Source organism: Typopeltis vanoorti, chromosome 17 (assembly GCF_054136105.1).
Source record: "Typopeltis vanoorti isolate ZY-2024b chromosome 17, IOZ_Tvanoo_1.0, whole genome shotgun sequence".
In the NCBI taxonomy this organism is placed as follows: Eukaryota; Metazoa; Arthropoda; class Arachnida; order Uropygi; family Thelyphonidae; genus Typopeltis; species Typopeltis vanoorti.
The window spans coordinates 97,459,947-97,481,874 of record NC_143565.1 but is presented as its reverse complement, the minus strand read 5'-3'; the positions used below and the strand labels follow the sequence as shown (position 1 = coordinate 97,481,874).

General features: G+C 36.0%; 1 protein-coding gene across 1 annotated transcript in view; it reads left to right on the top strand.

Moving 5' to 3' along the window:
* Positions 1-9,710: 9,710 nt before the first annotated feature.
* LOC150097671 (glutaminase liver isoform, mitochondrial-like) overlaps positions 9,711-21,928 on the top strand; it is a 171,458-nt gene continuing 159,240 nt past the window's right edge. Inside the window, exons 1-2 of the mRNA XM_090407710.1 lie at positions 9,711-10,069; positions 10,543-10,636. Of these exons, the coding sequence (XP_090263836.1) occupies positions 9,795-10,069; positions 10,543-10,636 (369 nt within the window). The 5' untranslated portion in view covers positions 9,711-9,794. The remainder of the gene's footprint in view (positions 10,070-10,542; positions 10,637-21,928) is intronic.

Below are 21,928 nucleotides of genomic sequence, written 5' to 3'. Positions count from 1 at the left end.
GGATACTGGCATGCATTTTTTTACACTATTCTTGTATCTTTGCTTTACTATAATGTAATCAATTTAATATCCGCATCTTTTGGTTTTTTCCATGTGTATAGTCTTCTCTTAGATTCTTTAGACCAAGTATTCATAATTATTAGCTTATTTTCTTTACAGAATTCCACTAACCTCTCCTCTCTCATTTCTATTATCTAGTTCGTATCTCCTACTACACTCCCATTCCCTTCTTCTCCTACAACTCCATTCCAATCTCCCATTCTAATCATATAGTTTTTTCTTCCTTAATTAGTTCTTGTAATTGTTCGTACATTTTCTCTCTCTCCTCATCTGAATGGTCACCTCTTGGCATATGTACCTGCATTATTGTTATGTCCACCAGTTCAGCCTTCAATTTTACCACCATAATCCTGTCATTCAGGCAGTTTATGTTAATGATGCCCTTTGCTGTTCTTTTATTAAAAACAAGTGCAATTCCTTTTTCCTTTTTTTTTTATCTCCACCTAAGTAAATTACTCTTACTTCGTTACTATAAAAATCACCTATTCCTTCCCATCTGACTTCACAGAGCCCTATGATATCAATTTTTCCATTTCCTTTGTCCATTTCTTGTTTGAGATTTTCTAATTTTCCACATCTGTTCATTGTTCTCACATTCCATGTTGCAATTTTGATTCTCTGACGATCTTTCATTTTCAGTTTGTTTATAGCTTGTTTTAAGTCACTTTTAGAGGTTTGATCGGGAGCAACATCAGCCCTTAAAGCGTCCTTATTTCCCGATATTGTATCCATTCCAATGTGCATCTTCTATCGCTCACTGACGCCTTTTATTTCTATAAGGAGTAGGCGAAGCCGTTTTAGTCCTGTCTAACTTTTGAAGGCTCAGGGGGAAATCCCTTCTCTGATTGGCTACCAGCAGATAGTGGGCCCAAGGCCATCAATAATTATAAACGCTCCAATGAAAAGAACGAATGACACCATCTCATAGTCCCTGACACAATATATATATATTATTTGTTTGAAATAGTGTGGGTTTTAAGGTCGATTTTCTTGTATTTACAGAACGAATAACCCGAGTTTCTGGGATGGGAAACCCACTTACCCGTGCCCGAGATTGACTATCCTGAGAACTGGTCGAAGACAGGGTTAGAAAAAGTTCTTGTAGTCGGCTACTAGCTTCGAATTGAGAATGGCTTTCTTCGAGTGACCCAGCGCTATTGATGCAAATGTCACCAATGCCACTTTTTGCCAAGTGGCGCTGGCAAGAAGAGCACTAGGCCACAGGGCTACAAAGAATTTGAAAATTCACTCTTCAATTATAGTAGGCTGTCAGCGGTAATTAGAGACCATTGAAACTTCTAGGAAACTGACCCGATTCCCGTCATTTAGCATACTGAATTTTTAATTTTAAATGTGTCTCTACCCACAAAAGGTTGTAAATTAATAGTATATTTGTACCATGAGTAAGTTAAGGATTTTTTTCTTTTTTATTAATGATTTTTATTTGTATTTATTTTCACATAGTCCAGAAACCTTGCCAACTCTGCAAATGATCAAACACCAAGCATGGAACTTTTTCAAGCCACTTCAGGCTTTCCATATGCGGGGAGTTGGTCGCACAATGCACGATGCAATTCATCTTACACTTAAAGACAATCACAGAGATCCATGCCAAATGCAGGATTCGAACTCGAGAGGTATTGGTTGGAGCAGGGGCGTGCCAGTAGTGTCCAGCGCTTGTGTGCAAAACTTTAGTTGGCGCCCCTATACCCCTCCCCTCAATAAAAATATTCTGCGAAATAAAAACGTTATTTTTAATATTTGATGCCAATAAAGTGAGTATTTCTTTTTGAATTTTATCTCCTAAATAGGAGGGCATATTTTTAGTCAGGATCATTAGCTACACGTCGCGTGTGTTCCGATATAAAAGGATCAAACTTTTCTAACATCTCAATGCATTTTAAAAAATTGGCATTGTAGCAATCTTAAAGTTTATTACTTTTACTACGAAGGGCTAGATTTTGTTTGCCTAAAAACTGTACTTCAAAAATTATTCTTTTCATAACTTCATACCATCATTTTCTTTCATTATCTTAAACTATTTGTTGCAAATGATCAATACAAGTTTTATTTTTTAAAGATGTAATTAATTCTGTCCATTTTTTGTAATTGTTCAAATGATTAAAATTTTCTCATGACGATTCAGGTACGTTGCAAGATGTTGCCTATATTCTGCTGATAACAACAGAATATAGAATAAAGTTAAAAACTGCAGCAGATTTTCTTATATATGTTTAGAGCAAATGCGAGTGTGAACAAGGTTAAAAAAATTCAAACACGCATCATCCTGTAAACAGTAAACTCACGCAAGTTCAAGTTTTTACTTGATTAGCATAAAGTTCCTAGTTCTAACAACTACTTGTTAGAACTAGGATCAGAATAAAATAAGATCTTAAGGAATAATAACAAATAAGTGATTATAAATAATTTGTTTAAGACAAGTCTATAAAATATAATTAAAATTTAAACAAAAATGTAATTTATTTTGATATAATTAATTAATAATGTTTTTTTAAGTATTTCCTCCTCCTGAAATCTTTGGCGCCTTTACTATCCTGGCGCCTGTGTTCGTCGCACACATTGAACATATTGTCGGCGTTCCCTTGGGTTGGAGAGCAGTTACGTTAACCACTCGGCAAACCAGGCTGGCTAGTTTGGTTTGAATTATGGTCGAAGTAATTAATGCTAAGAGGTTTAGGTATTATCTTTTCTTATGTAATTCCCCTTTACAATCCTTCCCTTTATTGTTAGTGGACTGTAAGCTAAGTCAGTATCAACTAGACTCCTCCATCTTTTGTTGCATCATACAACCTGTAGCGATGTGTGTGAAATAAGCGATTCCTTTCCTGAATTGAATCCTCTCCCCAATTTTTACTGTATTCTCTATCTGGTTATGAAAATTCAACCTGTTCAACGGTGCGATATTTAAAGAACTATGCAAAGGAAACAATCCTTTTGTTGGTCACTGACTACTTTTGATAAGAGCAGCCAGTCAGCGAGAAAGGTGTCTGTCATTTACAATCTCTCAACCTATCTTCATAGTCAGTATTTCACAATCCCGATATTGCTTTTGTTATTCGTCTCTGAACTTTTTCCACAGCTTACTTCTCACTTAGGAACGCAGGTGATCAAATCTATCCGCAGTAGTCCAGATGTGATCTAATCAAAGCCTTGTACAGGGGAACGAGCACATCCTTATCTCTACTTGTCAGTGTTCTTCTTAGTATACTGGCATTTCTTTGTGCTGTTTTTATCATTTTTGCAATATGTCCCTTGAACTTCAAATTCTTTATCGCCTACATCCCAAGACCACATACTTCCTCCACCTCCTGTAATACAACATTTCCAATATTATACGCAGCTTTACTTTTTTGAGATCTAAAATGCAAAACCTTACATTTACTGGTGTTAAATTGAAATCTCCACTTGTCTGCCCACATAGCCACTGTCTTCAAATCGCTCTGAAGCACCAGTGCATCTGCATCATTCCTAAAAACTTTCCCCAGCTTAGCATCATCTTGCAGACCACTAGTAATAAAAAAAAAAATCAGCTAACGCCTTTTTATTCCCGTATACGGGGAGTAGGCGAGGCCATTTAGCCCTGTCTAACTTTTGGAGACTGAGTGGGCAGTTCAATCTCCACTGGTACCAATCAGAGATAGATGGCCCAATGCTATCACTAATTAAGCGGTACTCAGTGAAGAGAGACAGCTCAAATGTGCCGCCATCTCGTGGTCCCTAACCCTAACACAATATATTTAATGTCTGAAATAATGTGGGTTCTACGGTCGATTTTCTTGAGTTTACAGGACGAAAAACCCGAGTTTCCGGGAGGAAAAACCTGCTTGCCCGTGCCAGAGATCGACTAACTCGGGAACCGGTCGAAAAAAGGCTTAGAAAAATTTCCTCTAGTCGCCGACTAGACTCGAAACCAAGTCTTCCTTCGTGCGGCCAAGCGCCGTGGTTGGCAAACGCCACATCCACTGAGCTACACAGGCTCTCAATATCATAAAAAAATTGAACAGCAGTGACCGTAGAGCAGAACCCTATGAGACTCCTCTGGTGATTCTCCTCCTGAGAGACATAGCACCACTGTTTGATATCGATTAGAAAGCCAGTTTGCTATCTAATGAACCAACTGATTTTCCAGTCCCATTTGCTGTAACTTAAACACCAGTTTATTGTATGGTAGCTGGCCAAATGCTTTGTAAAATCCAGAAGTATCACTATATGAATCACTCCTATCCAGAACTGTATTCACCTTATTATAAAATGTAAGTAAATTTGTAAAACAAAACCTCCATTTAAAAAATCCGTGTTGACCTCTATACAGAATCCTTTTGTTTTCCACCTAGTCCTGCATTCTATTCCTAACCAATCTCTCCACGATCTTAATAACCACTCCAGAAATGGAAACTGGTCTGTAATTTGAAACATTTGCTTCCACCTTTATGCAATGGAATATCTTGCCCTCTTTCCACTCATTAGGGATTTTTGAAGACATTAAACTCTCATTAAACAACTGAGTCAACGGAGGTGTCAGTTCCTTAGGTCATTCTTTCATAACGGGTTAAAATAAATTCCGTGTGATGATACTACGTTCCCCCTTTTTACGGGAGTTCATGGTGTTATCTAGTCCCCCAAATTTTATCCGGGCTCCGGAACCGGCATAGGCTGACGAATCAGACCTATGGCTGGGTCAATATTCCTGACTGTAATCCGTATGTCCTCAGACCGGTTTGCCTGCTTGCAGGATGAAAAACACCAGATAAACTGGCGGAAAAAACCCTGCTGTCCACGCCCAAGACCGGCTAACTTGGCTATGGCTGAGAAGATCCTTAAACTCCTCGCGTCGTTGACGGGAATCGAACCTACGACACTCCTTCCCCAGGCATATGATTGCGAAGCGCACAGCCACTAGGCTAACCGCGCAGACATAACGGGTTGAAATTCCATCTAGTCCAATAGCCTTATTCACATCAAAATAACTTAAGCAATCATGATTTCTACCTCATTCACCTTCAAGCAACTAGGTTGAAGTATTGATTCCTCAATTTCCTGTTTCCTTAGAATTGTATCATTACCATCATAACAATTATGTTATGACTAAATCCAGTACATTTTGCCCTTGGGTTCCTTCCATCACTTTTTTCTTCCAATAATCATTCTTTCTTTTACACGGTACATAACAGAAAAATTCTCTGTGATTTTTCTTAGGATATAGACTTGTTTTTATACTTGTCCTTCTTGCCTGCACTTTATAGATTTCATGCAACTGTTCATATCTTCGATGTTTAAATTTTCTCCGTAATCTTCTCTTCTGCAATTCCTGCTTAATTTCCCTATTCATTCATTTTACACCTGTTTTATTAATCCTTTTTTGATTTAGGCATCAAATAAATCTTTGATTTAGGCATCAAATAAATCTTAGCTATTACCCACGATATATTAAGGATATAGAACTTGAATATCTTTCAAGTTCTTTTCCCACAGAACTCGTTCAAGTTGCTTTCTGAGTTTGCCATTCTCCTGCACTATAGTTCCAGATGTGCCCTTTTACTCTGGATGTCTCTGCATGCTTTTGCACCTCCCAGGACAAGACTACACGATCTCTGTCACCAACTGGTGTCAATGTTGATATGTTGTTAACAATTACGTTATCACTAAATCCAGTACATTTTGCCATTGGCTTCCTTCCATCACAAACTCTATCAGATAGTGATCCCCTAAGAATTCAAGAAAATCTTTTCCATTTCTCCCATAAGCTATTTCTTCTTTCCAATTTATATTTCGAAAATTGAAATACTCCATTAATACAAAGCTTTTTTTCACTAACTAAACTAATTTGCCAATACATTTCTTTCTCCTCTCGTTCATTATTCCCAGGTCTGTAACACACCCCAAACTGAATATTTCTGTCTAGTAGTAACACTTATTTCACACCAGACACTTTCATAATCACTCTTATACTTACCCCCCACTTCCACAGACCTATAAGGACACAACTCATTTGTTATCATCAGTAATACACCCGCTGCTTTTTTATAATTTCTGACTTCTCTAAAAAATACTATATCCATCAACTTCAATGCCAGTCAAGATATCATTTCGTCAACCACGTTTCCAATATTCCTATTATCTGAGGCTGGACTGTAATAACCTATGCTATGAACTCGTCTGACTTAATCCTTATACTTCTCGTATTGGTATATAAACAGAGGAGGGTATTTTTAAGTTTTACCCTTGACTCTTCATCCCCCCCCATCCTTGCCACTGTTATTTCTGACAGCCATTCCCATTCCTCTCCATTCTAATAACTTTCGTTTCCCTGATCTAACACCACATATTTCCTTTAAACAGTAACTTCTGTAAATGTTTACTCCCGTATTCATTTAAATGCAGACCATGCACATAATTCCTTTCTACCATCAAACTCCTCCTATACATTCACATATCCCACCCCTCTTTTCGTATGCACCATAGCTACCATTTCATTAATCAAATGCCTTTCTCAATTCTCGACTGTCATATTTGGGTAGCACACTGACTATCCTAGCACTCTTACTCTTAATTTCTCCAACATCACCCTCAAATCCCTTGCCACACGATTTACGCTGCTTCCCAAATCATTCGTCCCAATCATTAATGGTTGGGACAAATGATTTTATACGAATGTAAATGAATTTTTTTAAAAAAAATTTCATCTGCACTCTCACCTTTCTTTATAGCTCTAGTCACACACTTTAATGTAGCTCCCGGCCAGCATTCTTTAAAGACATCTCCGGTTTTTATTCTACGAATCATCGAATCCCCTAGTATAATTTTCTTAACTTTACCTCCATCCTTTTCCTCCCCTGGCCATCCATCTTTACAAAATTTATCCTTTCCATTTCAATTCCCAAGGATCTCTTACCCAACCCCCCTAAACTCACTCTGTGCTATCTACAGTGAGCTCCGGAGGTTCTCTAAATCTCTCTAAAATCTAGTTTCCGCTCTTCACTCATCCCAGAATCATTCTCACTTTCATGCACATTTTGCCTTATGTTTTCATGTATCATCTGTTCAATAAATTTACATTTTTCACATATATACAAATCCTCCTTAATCTCATACCACATGTTTTCAAAGCTTGAGACATACACCAAACAAACATAACATCAAAAATAATGTTAGATGTTATGTTTGTTCGGTGTATGCCTCAGGCTAAACGTGGTATGAGATTAAGGAGGATTTGTATATATGTGAAAAATGTAAACTTTCCAGTACTGGTGGACGGGGGAAAAAAAAAAGAGATGTACTGTCATCACTTACTCTATTAATCAAACGTTGTGCGTCCACTTAAGGCCTTTGGATTGCCCGACGTTGTTTTAGTAATCCCATTTGCACAATCAATCTGATTTTTTTCTCTTGTTTAATGTTGCCGACACATTTTAGCCCTGCATATTTAAAACAGTGGACTCAGCATCTTTGTTGCTATCACCATCTAAAATAGCATCTTTTGATTTGGAGGTCCTCTTTTACACACTCTAATGTAGAAGTTCTTTAATAAAAAAAACAGCATTCTGTTTTTTTTTTTATTAAAGTTTCCCTTTTTTATTACCTTACTGATATTCTCCACCACCAAAGATAAACTCCTCAGCATCTAGCAAACCAGCAGACGATAAAGTAGCAGAAGTCATATCGCTATCATATTCTTCAGTATGTCGTGAGACCGATTCATTCGCGTGTGCTGAAATTTGATCACACTCCTCCATATTCCCAGCATCCAACACCAACATGGTAGCAGGCGACAAAGTAGCATCTTCTTCAACATGTGGTGATTCCAATTCATACGCTTGCGATGAAATTTGATCATCCTTGCAGCCTTAGCAATGCCGATGACTTGTCTAGGATGTTCACCTTAAGAGCCCGGTTACAAGGCCTAGTTACTTCAGTCATGTTCACTCTTCTCCTGAATATCAATATAGGAAGTATTCCAATGTGCAAACTCTGTACAGATCTCAACATTCAGACTTTTAGCAGCACTAAATAACATAGCAAGCTGGTCCTGCGAAATGATCACTTCACCCTTGTACAGTGGCGACTAGTGGCTTGAAATCGTGGGGTGCTGCAACTTTCAAAATATACATATACACCTGTAAGTACAGTGTATACGTATTTGGATAAAATATCAAAATTATGGCAAAAATTAAAAAAAAAAAATGAAACATAAAAAAATATTGTTTATTATCGATAAAATTATACGTTTATTATAATTCAAAATTACTCAAAAATTCTGAGGTCATAATTGTCAATAACCCCAATAACGTTCTAAAATAAAAACTATAACAAATGTTATGTCTTTAATTGTAATGTCCAAATATTTAAAGAGACGGAGTAAACACGATAAGCACTATGAACACTCTACTACTACCGCAAAGTGCATATAAACAACAGTGGAACTGAGTGACGGACAGTGCCGCATTACGCTAATAGCTCGCATTTCACTATGATGTGCAGATGCTTGTAAACAGAGTGCTGCTAGCGTCCTTCGCCCTTCTAACTGCTACAAGATGGATTTTTATTATTTTTTATACAAAATAAGAGAATTGTATAGGATGTTGATGATAAAATTAAATATTACAAGCAAATATAAATAAATGAATAAATATATTTATATATCGAAAAAATTTGGGGGTGCTGCAGTTCTGCAGTGCCTATGCACGAGCCGCCCCTGCCCTTGTATATAAAATCTATTATCATTTTTAAATCCGTTTATTTTATGTCTTTCAGAATAACAACTGGATGTTTACACGAGTTTTCAAGAAATATAAGAAAGAATTTGTGTGCTTTAAGTCTCTTACCTTCACATTCTAAAGTCATACCTACAAAGGCTTCAGTAAAAAATAATTCATTAAAAGCAGTTAATACATTGACATAGTGATTATTCCTTCTTAACACTTTCATTGCCAAGCTGAAAATTGGAATTTCGTGTGGTGGCCAAATTTTTTTTATTTTTTTATTTAGTTAGCGACGTCCACGCGATAACGCGTGTTCGGCCGTTTGGTGAGAACTCGCATCGCGTGATCGCGCGATATCGTTCATTGCCAAGCTGAAAATTGGAAGTTCGTGTGGTGGCCAAATTTTTTTTCATTTTTCATTTAGTTAGCGACGTTCACGCGATAACGCGTGTTCGGCCGTTCGGTGAGGGCTCGCATCGCGCGATATCGCGTGATTGGCAATGAACGTGTTACAGATCTGCTGAGCTTCCATCTTCATGATCTAGTAACAATTTTTTTTTTTTTAAGTTAACCAATAAGAAGTAACCAGCACCTAAATTGTTATGTCTTTACCAGCAATACAATAAATAATAATAAAAAGGCTAGTTCAAGGACCTACTGTTAAGTGTCTTCGTTAACCTTGAATATTATGGAGTAATCGTAGTTTTTATGGTTCTTGAAGCTATAATGTTTTGAAATCCATAAAATAAAATCGTTTTATCTCACCCAATAAAACCGATTAGTGACTGTAATGTAAGAGCTTCTAAACTATATTGCTTTTTATATTGTTTTGTAGAGGTGAAATGCAATTATGCTACATCATGTGATCAGTCTGTTAAATACAAAATAAATACTCAAATTGCCGTTTATGCTTGCTTTCAGGCAGTTGGTAAAGATACTCAGCTTAAGTGCTATTTTGTTTTTAGAAAAGTACGTTAAGATAATTTGTTAAACTAGAAGTAGAACATTGGTAAGATGATTTTTCAAAGTTTAGCTCACTCTTCGTCAACATACTATTGGAACTATATTCTTAGATCCAGAAACGTCTTTATTTATATTCCTCCATTCTTCTCACATACGCTGTTCCGATGCAGATCAGTTTTCTGTTTTCAAGAAACAGCTAGAGCTGTAATTCCTAAAAGTAGGTACCACATAAACTTTGCTTTTCAAAAACACCAGCAAAGAAATCTTTTAATACCTAGAGAGATTCCTTTATCCACCGAGATGGAACCTAAAGTTCTGAAACCAGAGTAAGTGGTATAATTTAGTAATCTTTTCAATTAAAATAAAATCACGATTACAAAATATATGTATAATATAAGTTAATATATTACTTAATTTCAAATTAATATATTTCATTACTCAAAGCAAACAGAAAGGAATTGTTCTGGCCAAATATATATGAAATTAAATTAATGCTAAGCGTATTGCTACCTGTTTTAATTACAATATGAGGCCTAATATTACAAAAATTGAAAGAAAATATATCTTGTACCATTTCTGTAAAATCTGGAATTCATGTTATTTTGGATTAATTTATTAATTCATTTTAATTAATTAATATTAATTTATATTACAATAAAACGTAATATATAAATTATAGTACTGTAAATATAGATTACATTTTTAAATCAAGTAGATAAAAATAATTGTACTTTGTTAGTCTGTTCTTAATACTACAATGTCTTTGTTCTGATAATACATATTTTCCATCTTCTTTTAGGAATGATTTTGAAAGAGTTCAAGGTCTGCAAGATGCACTCTTTGATTCATTCAAAAATAGTAATGACATGGTCTCTGTTAGAAAATTTCTAATGGTGAGCTGCATATGTATAATAATTAAAAAGTTGTAAAATGATTTAAATTACATTAAGAAGGAAATCTATATAACAAAATATATTAAAATACATTAGATATAATTTACTTTTTATTTCATTTCATATTTCTAGATATGCAAAATGCTTATTTACTGACAATGCAATTTCTAGATTTTTTTAAAATGTCTTCTGGATGATTTGACAGTAACCATATTCTCATAATATTTATGATAATATGTGTGCAAGCTGATTCTGAAATTAGAACGTGGCACCTTCCTTGAAAACGTGGCTGAAGCCTTTGGATTTTATTATTATTATTTTTTAATTAAAAAATCTTGTTGCTTCCAACCAAAATGTTACTTATAAACATATAATACATTTTGTACCATGGGTGGGCTAAGGATATTATTATTATTATTTGTCACCTCCAGGGAGTCCAAAGTCTCATCGAGGATATACAGACATGTATAATGCTATGCATTATGGGAATGGTCACTACCAGACTGGTTTCGACCTTTATTGAGGTCTCATCAATGGGAACCAGACCAAAGAGTCTGGTTATTTCCCCCTATTTTTATCATATATATATATATATATTATTATTATTATTATCTATATATATAATATAATATCATACATATATACAGTATATATATCATATTTGCAAATCGAAGTTGAACGAATCTGGCAAAAGAAAAACGAAAGTTGTTCCCATAATAATAGGTGCTTTAGGAGCCATCCCTAAAACATTGAAAAAACATCTAGAAGCACTCTAGTTAGATAGATTAAAAATTGGGCAGCTGCAAAAGGCCGCTTTGTTCGGCACAGCTATCATTTTCAGAAAGTATTTCCACAACTCATAGGCCCTTGGGTAGGGCTCGAATTAGTGGAATGTAACCAGCCTTTTACTTAAGACTGAGGAAGCAAATCAAGCTTTGATGAATATGACTACAGTCATAGTACAGGATATATTACTAAATTAAATATACACTAAATTATAATAAATTACACTAAATTATTTTTGCATATTCCCAAAACCCTACTCTAGAGACCACAACTTGGAACTTTTTCAAGATATTATTTAATAACAGTTCGGATTTTGAACTATAGAATCTCGAGATTCGCCTTTATTATTATTATTACATGATACCTCCAGGGAGTCCAAAACTCATAGTGTAGGTGTCCAAAACTCATCGAGGGATGAGTTTTGGACACCTACACTACAGCTCTCTGTCTCCACCACTCAATCCAACTACACCATCTACTGCTCACTACTAATACTAGTATTTCTACAGACATTCACAAACATCCATGCCGACGGCGGGATTCGAACTAACCACTCGGCCGACCGGACCAGCACCTATATTTTAACTGTAAGTATAAATTTAAATTTGAAATTAAATGGATAAAAAATAAATGTGTTTTGTTAGTTTGTCGTTGTCAATACTTATTATTATTAATATAATAATATTAATATAAATTAATAAATAAATAAGATTGAACTCCCCACTCAGTTTCCAAGAAAAAAAAAAGCTTGATAGGATATAAGGGCCTTGCCTACGCCCTATGAGGGAATAAAAGGCATTAGCCGATTTATTTTATTTTATTTTTAATATATTAATATTATAATAATATTGTTTATTATTATTATTGTTAATATTTTATTCACATAACTGATACACAGTCAAAACAAGATATTTAAACAACAATTCGACTGGTGATACAGAACGATTCAGATTCTACCCAAGAATCTAAGAATACTCCGTCAAGTAGCGTCGTAAAATATGGACTGTTCCAAGTAATGCTGTTTTTTTTTTTTTTTTTTTTTTTTTTTTTTTTTTTTTTTTTTGTAGGTCATGTGGGGCAGTGGCGTACCCAGAATCTTTGGTACCCCGACCGGCATTTTTTTTTGTTCCCCTCTCCCCATCCAAAAAACGCATCTGTTTTAATTCATTTAAAATTTTTATGGAATTTACAACCGTGTTTAAAAAAAAAAAACTTTTTATTATCCCGACGTTTCGTTCTTCATATCAGATCATCATCTGGGGCATACATAAATATATAAGACAAGCTGAGTTACATTATTAAAACTGTAAGCTTGAGAAACAATGATTTAATCACATGTTATTCTACTGGCATGACCTCTAGTAAAAAATATATATATATATAAATTACATCAAGCTAAATTCTATTCATGATGACAGGATTAAACATTCTTTCTTACAGATGGTTTTCTTTCAGAAACAATGATGTCCTATTTTTAGTATTACAATTGTTATTTAAGATACCGGATTTTCTACAGCAGTCCTGTTTATAGTTGTTCTTAGTGTGGAAGGTTCAGTGGGTCGAATATATGCCTGCCATATGTTTAGGATTTTTTGACCATCATTATTGTTCAGATTGGAGTGGTTGATAGTGATCTCACAGGCTTCCTTAAATTTCCGTTCATGCCATGTTTTAGTGCAATGTAGACAGCTAGTGCTTTTCCAGACAATTCTGTGTAAGGTATTCAGGGCATGATCTGAAAGGTCAGCTTCACCATAATTATTATATTTAATGTGTCGTTTATGTTCTTTTTGTCTGATAGGAATTGTGCATCCTGTTTCTCCTATATATGGTATGTTGCAAGTACAATAAATATGGTATACTCCATATTTATTGTGGAGGCCCACTCCATCCACTAGCTCACCCTGGAGCTAGTGGGTCTTTGGATGAGTTGAGTAAGCTTTTTAATTTTGCAGGAGGTTTAAAGGTGGCTTTGATGTTGTATTTTTGTAGTACTCTGTTTATTTTGTCTGATGTTCCTTTAATGTAGGGAATGGTTATAGTTTTACTGTAGTCTGGCTTGTTTTTGTTTTTTTTATTGAGGTTTTGTAGAGAATTTTGTTAACAGTGTTTTGGCTGTATCCGTTATTTTGGAAAGTATTGCTGATAATTTTAAATTCATCTTTCAGTGCCTGTTCACTGGAACAGATCTTCTGAGCCCTGTTTTTTAGAGGGTTGATGACACCTAGTTTTTGTGTTGCGTGGTGGTAGGAGTTTATGTGTATATATTGTCCCATATGTGCCGGTTTCTGGTAAACAGTGATGGAAAGATTGCCAGAGGGAAGACGTGTGACAAGTGTATCTAGAAACGGAAATTGGTGTAATTTATAATTTTTTTTTCACTAGAGGTCATTCCAGTAGAATAACATGTGATCAAATCATTGTTTCTCTAGCTTAGTTAATAATGCAACTCAGCTTGTCTTGTATATTTATGTATGCCCCAGATGATGATCTTGATATGAAGATCGAAACGTCGAGATAATAAAAAAGTTTTTTTTAACACGGTTGTAAATTCCATACAATTTTTAAATGAATGCTGATCACCGTGTAACACTAAAAGAAAGGACATCTGTTTTAACTTTCAACACACATTTTTTACATTCTGCGGCACTTAACATTTACGTAATGTTCAATAACTTTGTCAAAGTTTATCTTGCTGGCATAATTATTTTCTACAGAAAGTATGGATAAATTACTTAGTCTCTCTTCTGTCATATTGGACCGAAGTGACCCCACATTGTCATATCAACGAAGTGACCCTACATTGTGGGGTCACTTCGTTGATATTTAATTGCTGTAAATAGTTGGATAGCTTCTTTGAAGTTGCTAATGATAACAATTGGAATGACTTGTCATCTTCCTTATACCCTCTTTTACCTTGCGGTGTCGAGGGTCCATTGATCATCAGACCTCACTCCGTTTACAGGATAAGGTGGTCAGCCTTATGCCCCGGTGTATCCTATGGCCTGTAGTGTTGAGTTCTCAAGGCCAGTTTGCCTGCATTGCGGGATGAAAAACCCCAGAATAAACTGGGGGAAAAACCCTGCCGTCCACGCCCAAGACTGGCTAACTTGGCTATGGCTGAGGAAGTTCCTTCAGCTCCTCACGTCACCGACGGGAATCGAACCTAGGACACTCCTTCCCCAGGCATATGGTTGCGAAGCGCATAGCCACTAGGCTAACCGCGCGGACTTGGAATGACTTTGGTATGTTTAAGCCACAGACGGCCAACTGCAATTGCCAGATCTCGATATATAGAAATTTTTTCCAGTTCTTTGTTATTAATGTTGATATCATTGGGTACTGCGATATCGATAATCCAAACCTGTCGATGTTCGATAATTGTGATGTCAGGTCTATTGTGTTCCAAAAGCAGATCAGTTTGTATTCGAAAGTCCCAGAGAATTTTTGCTGTTTCGTTTTCCAATACTGTCTCTATTTTATGCTGCCACCAGTTATCAGATGTAGGAAAGCCATGTTTTTTGCATACATGCCAATGAATTATTTTGGCCACTTGATCATGGCGGTATTTATAGTCAGTTTGAGCTATCTTGCTGCTGACACTGATTAGCTGTTCTACAGTCTCATCTTCTGATCGCCTAATCTGCATTTGCTGTTACTATTGATGTTCAAAATTTTTGCTTTGATTGCATTAATTTGTAATGCCTGTTCTTGAGCTGCTAGAATAAATCCTCCTGTTTCTTTTTTAATATATCCATATTGTAGCCATTGTCACGTCTTGATGTTCACGCCAAATTTGTCCCCAGTGTCTCTAGGAAATTGGCCATGCAAGGGTTTATTTTTCCAGCTTACATATCGGTTATTTTGTTGTTCCTTTTTGTAATTGGATTTGTTTCCTGTGGCTTTTAGAAGGTCTTCTTGTGTAATTGCTTGAAGCATTGGCTCAGCGCTATTGTCGATGTAACTTCTTAAACTAATTTGTTCTTATTCCATAGTCTGTCTCACTTGCAGCAGACCCCATCCTCATATTCTCCTTGCTAGGTACAACCGATCAACATCACTTCGTGGATGTAATACAGTACATGATACATAGTCATTAGTTTTCTAGTTTTGCGGTCCAGTTTGTTCAGATCTTCTTTTGTCCAATCTATTATGCCAGCTGTGTATCAAATCACTGGTATAGTCCAAGAATTCATTGCTCTGATTGTGTTTAATCCATTTAGTTTTGTTTTAAGAATATTTCTAACTCTTTTGATGTATTCTGATGATGCCTGTTGTTTAACCTTTGAGTAGAGAATATCACTGGCTTCTAATATTCCTAGGTATTTATAGTGTTCATCAGCTGAAATTGCTTTTATATATTTCTCTTGATCAAAATTAAAACTGCTAGTGTCATTAATTTTTTCTAGTTTAAGAGATAAAACTGCGCATTTAACTAAACCAAATTCCATTTTGATGTCCTGACCGAAAATACGAACAGTGTTCGATAAAGAGTCTGTTTGCTGGGCCGATTTTCTATATAACTTCAAGTCATCCATATAAAACAGATGGGAAATTTTAATATTACATTTCGGAATTTCATATCAAATTATTATTATTATTATTATTATTATTATTATTATACAAACACCTCCTGGAATCAAGACTCATGAGGAAGGCAATAATTAGATGCATCCTAATAGATAATGTTTATCATACCTCATCTTAATTTGTTTCAATGTTTGCGTACTCACCATCTCATTCGGCAATAAATTCCACTCACCAAAAGCGTTGTGCGGCTCTCTTACCCACAACTCTTTTATACAACTTCCAAGAATTACCTATCTTCTCTATCCCCTTCCCTCCTTCAACCGTTTGAAAAATATCGTGGGTATCCATTTGATAAGACCCCCCCTCTTAACAATTTATACGTCTCAATCACATTGCCCTCTCTTCCGTTTATTCATTAGCGTCTGTAATTTACATTCTCTCGACTTGTCTTCACAGTCAGTATTTCACAATCCCGATATTGATTTTGTTCATGTCTGAACTTTTTCCCGAGCATGTTTCTCACCTTGGAATTCTCAGTTTTGTCACCTCGGTGACCAAACTGATGCACAAAAGTTCGGATGTGGTCTAATCAAAGCCTTGTTCAGCAGAATGATCACATCCTTATCTGTAGTTGTCAGTGTTCTCTTAGCATACTGGCATTTCTTTGTGCTGTTTTTATCATTTTTGCAATATGTTTCTTGAACTAATATCCCAATCACCTTCCTCCACCTCCTGTAATACAACGTCTCTAATATGATACACAGCTTTACTTATTTGAGATCCAAAGTACAAAACCTTACATTTATTTACATTTTACATTTAGTTATATTGACATCACCACTTGTCTACCCACATAGCCATTTTATTCAAATCTCTCTGAAGCACCAGGACATCTACATCATTCCTAATAACTTTTCCCAGCTTAGCATCATCCGCAAACAGCAGAATATCAGCTTGCAGACCACTCGCAATATCATTAACAACAAATTGAACAGCAGTGGCCGGCCTTAGAACAGAACCCTGTGGGACTTCTCTGGTTACTCTCCTCCTGAGAGACATAGCACCTCTATACACCACTGTTTGATATCGATTAGAAAACTAGTTTTCTATCTAATCAACCAACTGATTTCCCGATTCCATTTGCCGTTACTTATACACCAGCTTATTATGTGGTAGCCTGTTGAATGCCTTTGTAAAATCCAGAAGTATCACTGTATATGAATCACCCCTATCCATAATTCTAGTCACTTTATTATAAAATGTAAGTAAATTTGTAAAACAAGACTTCCCTTTAACAAACCCATGTTTATTTCTATACAGAATCCCTTTCTTTTTCATCCATTCCTGTATTCTATTCTTAACCAATCTCTTCACGATCTTAACAACCACTTTAGAATTGCAAACTGGTCTGTAATTTGAAACAACTGTTTTGCTTCCACCTTTATGCAATGGAACAATCTTGTCCTCTTTCCATTCATTAGGGATTGTTAAGGACACTAGACTCTCATTAAACAACCTAGTCAACGGAAGTGTCGGTTCCTTAGCGCATTCTTTCGTAACATGTGGTGAAATACCATCTAGTCCAATAGCTTTTTTCGTATCGAGATGACTTAAGCACTCATAGGCTTCTATCTCATTCACCTACAAGGAACTAGGTTGAAGTATTGATTACCCAACTTCCTGTTTCCTTAGAATTATAGACATAATTATGGTGGAAAAAGTACTGTATTTGGAATCTCCATCCCATACCTCTGTGTTTATATGAAACATAGACGGAACTCAAAAGTTTTGACAAGATCATTACGCGCGCCACCTGTTACCAACATTCGAAATATTTGTAGCGAAATGTATGAGTTACTATTACGACTGGGACATTGAATTAATAGTTAAAATTAATTCAATTTGTGGGCGCATGCTTTTGTGTGTTGTAACTGATGCAATGGGGTAGCAGTAAATTTCTCTGTAAGGAATTGCGGAATAAGATGAATCTTTTTGGAACAAAATTGTTACTGGTGACGAAATGCAGTGTTTCGCGTACGATCCTGAGACAGAGTGGGTGGGGGAAAAAATCACTCCAGCCCATGAAGCCGTGTTTTCAAAGACTCGAGTGATAAACGATACTCATGTTATTTTATTATATTATTATTATTTATTTTAATTTTTTGACTCGGAAGGAGTTATTCGCCGCGAGTTTGGCTCTAATGGAAGGTTAATGCTGAATTTTTTATACGTTACTTACTAGAAAGAATGAATCGAGTGAGACTGCATTGTACCAACCCAACGATTGCTTCCCGATTCACGACAATGCACCTTCACACTACGCTGCCGTTGTCAAGCAGGAAAGTCGTTGTACTTCACCATCCACCCTACTTTCCAGACCTTGCGCTAGCCTGTTATTTTCTTTTCCGGAAATTGAAATTTTCATGAAAAGGTTATCATTTCCAAATATTAAATGTGATTCAGAGTGCAGTTACAAGGGAGCTGACAGCATTCCGAAGAAAAAGGCGTAAGCAATTGTCTAAAACACAAACAAATACATCATTCAAGGAGGAGTCTACAATTTTGACCTAAAATTAGCATGGTATATTTATTAAATGTTGTTTTATATTAATTTTCTCAAAACGTTTGAGCTGCACCTTATACTACTAAGGATTTCATTGCACTTACTGATATGCAAGGCCAACACATGTATCCCTAGAATTGATTCTACATCTGTGTGCAGAGCATGGCTCATAGAGAACAAATAATGGATTTTCAAAGAGGTTATTATCACGTAATAGAGTGTGGGGACCACCAAACGTCCATTCATGCTGTAAATATTGACTGCAGGAGATTCTGGGAAAACTCTGATGTCCATGTGGCATAACTAATATCTGGAGTTCTATCAATTTTGCTAGCAGTGGGACCCTATCAAAAACATCTCATCTCATCATATCTCAAATATTCCAACTGTCTATCCACAGTACTATGAAAGGTTTAAATCTATAGTACATTGCTACTATTGAGTTACGAGATTTTTTCTCTTTTTTCCTTATCTGGAAACCTCATTTAGCAGACTAGATGTGAAACTTTTTCAAGCTACTTTTAAGATACTGTTGTGTATGGGGGGAGTGATATCCCAGAAGTTAACATGACTAGTGGCATTCCTTGGGGATCTGTTTTGGTCCATTCTTAATTTGTATGTAAATGACATTGGAAAGACTTAAATGGCAATATACAGTTGTTTATAGATGATGCAAAGTTGAGGAGAGTTATGAAAAGTAGAGCAGATGGTGTAGCTTTGCAAGAAGACCTAAATAGACTGTCTGAATGGGTAAGTGTGTGGGGGATATCAGTTTCATGTTGCAAAGCGTAAGGTTTTAAATTTTCGGAAGCAAAGATAAGATACAGAGTATAGGATTGATGGGGATATTTTGGAAGAAGTGAAGGAGATTAAGGATTTAGGAGTTGTGTTGGATAGAGACTTGAAATTTACAAGTTTTTCAAGGCACTCTTGTATATACAGCTGATGAGCTGTTATTAAAACATTCCAGCTGCCAAAAAGAAGCTCTAAAACTAGGCCCATTCTTTAAGGTCAATTGTGGAGTTTGATTGCATTTAGTTACGCTGCTGGGGTTAAATTGAGGAATCATGAAAGTAAACTGTAATAACTGATAAATTGCATCTCAGTAAACATCTATTTTTACAATCCCCTATGATTTAATCTACAAATTTATCTTGTTTTTGGGGGCAGGGAGTTTTTTTGTGGGCACAGATTTATCCAATGGTTATAATCTTCAGAGATTACTGAGCTGGGCCACTGATTAGTATTTTAGCCACTGTCATTGTTTAAAAATAGTTCACTCTCTTGCTTGACAGAGAGGAAAAGCACTCGCCCAGTTTGTCAGCTAATTTCTATTTGGTTTCCATTTTCTAGATTACTACACATTTAAATCAGTTATTTACATCAGCTGGCCTGACTGGCTAATTGATTAACCTGCCCACTCTCCTGCCATCAATCTACGAATTTTAATCATTCTAATGTGCACGGATGTTTATAATTGTCTTCAGGTGGGAGATGTATTTCATCATCCAGTGTGAGACCACCATCCCACTTATAGGAGGGCTTAAGTATTATTATTATCAACAGACCTCCATGGGGTCAAGAGACTGTTCATGGGAGGTCTTACTCTCATGCTCACCTCAACTTAAACATTGCATTCACTGTCCCTGCACTCGCCACACTCTCAGGCAATGCGTTCCAATCATTCACCACTCTCCATGCAAAAAATCTAATCCTCATTCCCTTGCTCACACTCACCTTATACAGCTTCCAGGGATGACCTGGAAGTTCCATCTGTTTCCCCCCCCCCATCTTTAGATATTCTATGAAAAATCTTATCTATACTAATCTGGTAATTATCCCTTATCAACTTGTATGTCTCCCCTCTTTCTTCTATCCAACAGGCTCTGCAATTTGCATTCTCTCAATCTGTCCTCATATTCCACATTCTCTTAGTCTCTGAACTCTCTCTGACATCTCATCATCCTTTTGAAAATCTAGTAACCAAATCTGTGCACAGTAATCCATATATGGCTTGATCAAATTCTTGTTCTCCCTACTTCCAGTAATTTTTGACAGGTTGTCATGTCAGAATCATTAATCCCACTAGCTATCAAGTCTCTATTTAATTCGGCAGCAGATAATCTTGGATTCATTTCGATTTTCCTGACTAATAAATGAACTTGAGTAAATGTAGTTTTCCTTTTTCACCCTCATTTTCTGTCAGGAGAAAAGGTACCTGTCTCTCTAAACCTCTTTAAAATTGCGTTAACAGTACAAAAAACCAACACCACACTCATCGGCAATTTGTCTTTGAGTCATAGACATGTGCTGAGAAAGAGTACATATTTTTGGATCCTTTTTTGGAGATGTGTTCATTTTATAGCCCCACAAAATGAATAAAATACTATGAATGTCAACTTGTTTACACTATTAAAAATTCACAATACTATTAATAAACATTGTAGAGGCAGTTAAAACATGCAACACTCAACCAAAATAGTGAACTGAAACAAAAACCAAAAACTTAATGAAAATTTGGCTTGTTTGGATTAATTTGTTCGCTACTATGTGTGTATGTATGTGTGTGTGTGCATGCATATATATATATTTAAAAACATTCACGAAAGAGATGCACTCATATCCAATGGTTGCACATACTCAAGATACACCATAAGAAGAACCTGGATTTCACTTCCTAACCACATCCTTACGTAATTTCCAGAGATAACTCTGAGTTCTCCTCCTGCTTGTGCTGTTTGTTATTCAGACTTGAATGACTGTATTTCCTGATATTCATAGTTCCATAGACCTGATATCATCTTGGATCATTTTATTTGCGATACATAGGGCAAATCAGCAGCTGGAGCGTTGGCAAAAATGTTTATCGGGCGTACCAACTAATAAACGCCAAAAGTATGATAAGAAAAATAAGAGTATGATAGTGAGTGTAAACAAAATGAAAGAGCGAGTGTTGTACGGAGATTCTTTAGTAAGAGGTGTGATAGATGAGAGAGTGACAAAATCGTACCAACCTGATGCAAGCCAGTCAATTAGAATGCAAAAGCAGAGGGTGAAAGAATTGATAGTAGTAGCAGGAACAAATGATTTGAAAGGAGACAAAATGGCTATTAGAGAGGATTTGAAGGAATTACTCGAGGTAGCAAAAGAGAAGAGTGAGAGAGAGTTTGGATGGTGAGTCTGTTGCCACGGTATGACAGTGAAGACTATAGAAGGAGGGCCAAAATTGCTAATGACTTTGTGTGGATTATGCAGGAGGAGTGGTGTGGAATTTGTGGATGTGTGGAGTGAGTTCAATGGGCGAAAGGATTTATATAAGATAGATGGTTTACATTTGAATGGATTTGGTGTACAGAGACTTGAAAAGGTGTTGTTGAATGAAGTGGATGTGCAGAATCATGGAAACTAGGGTT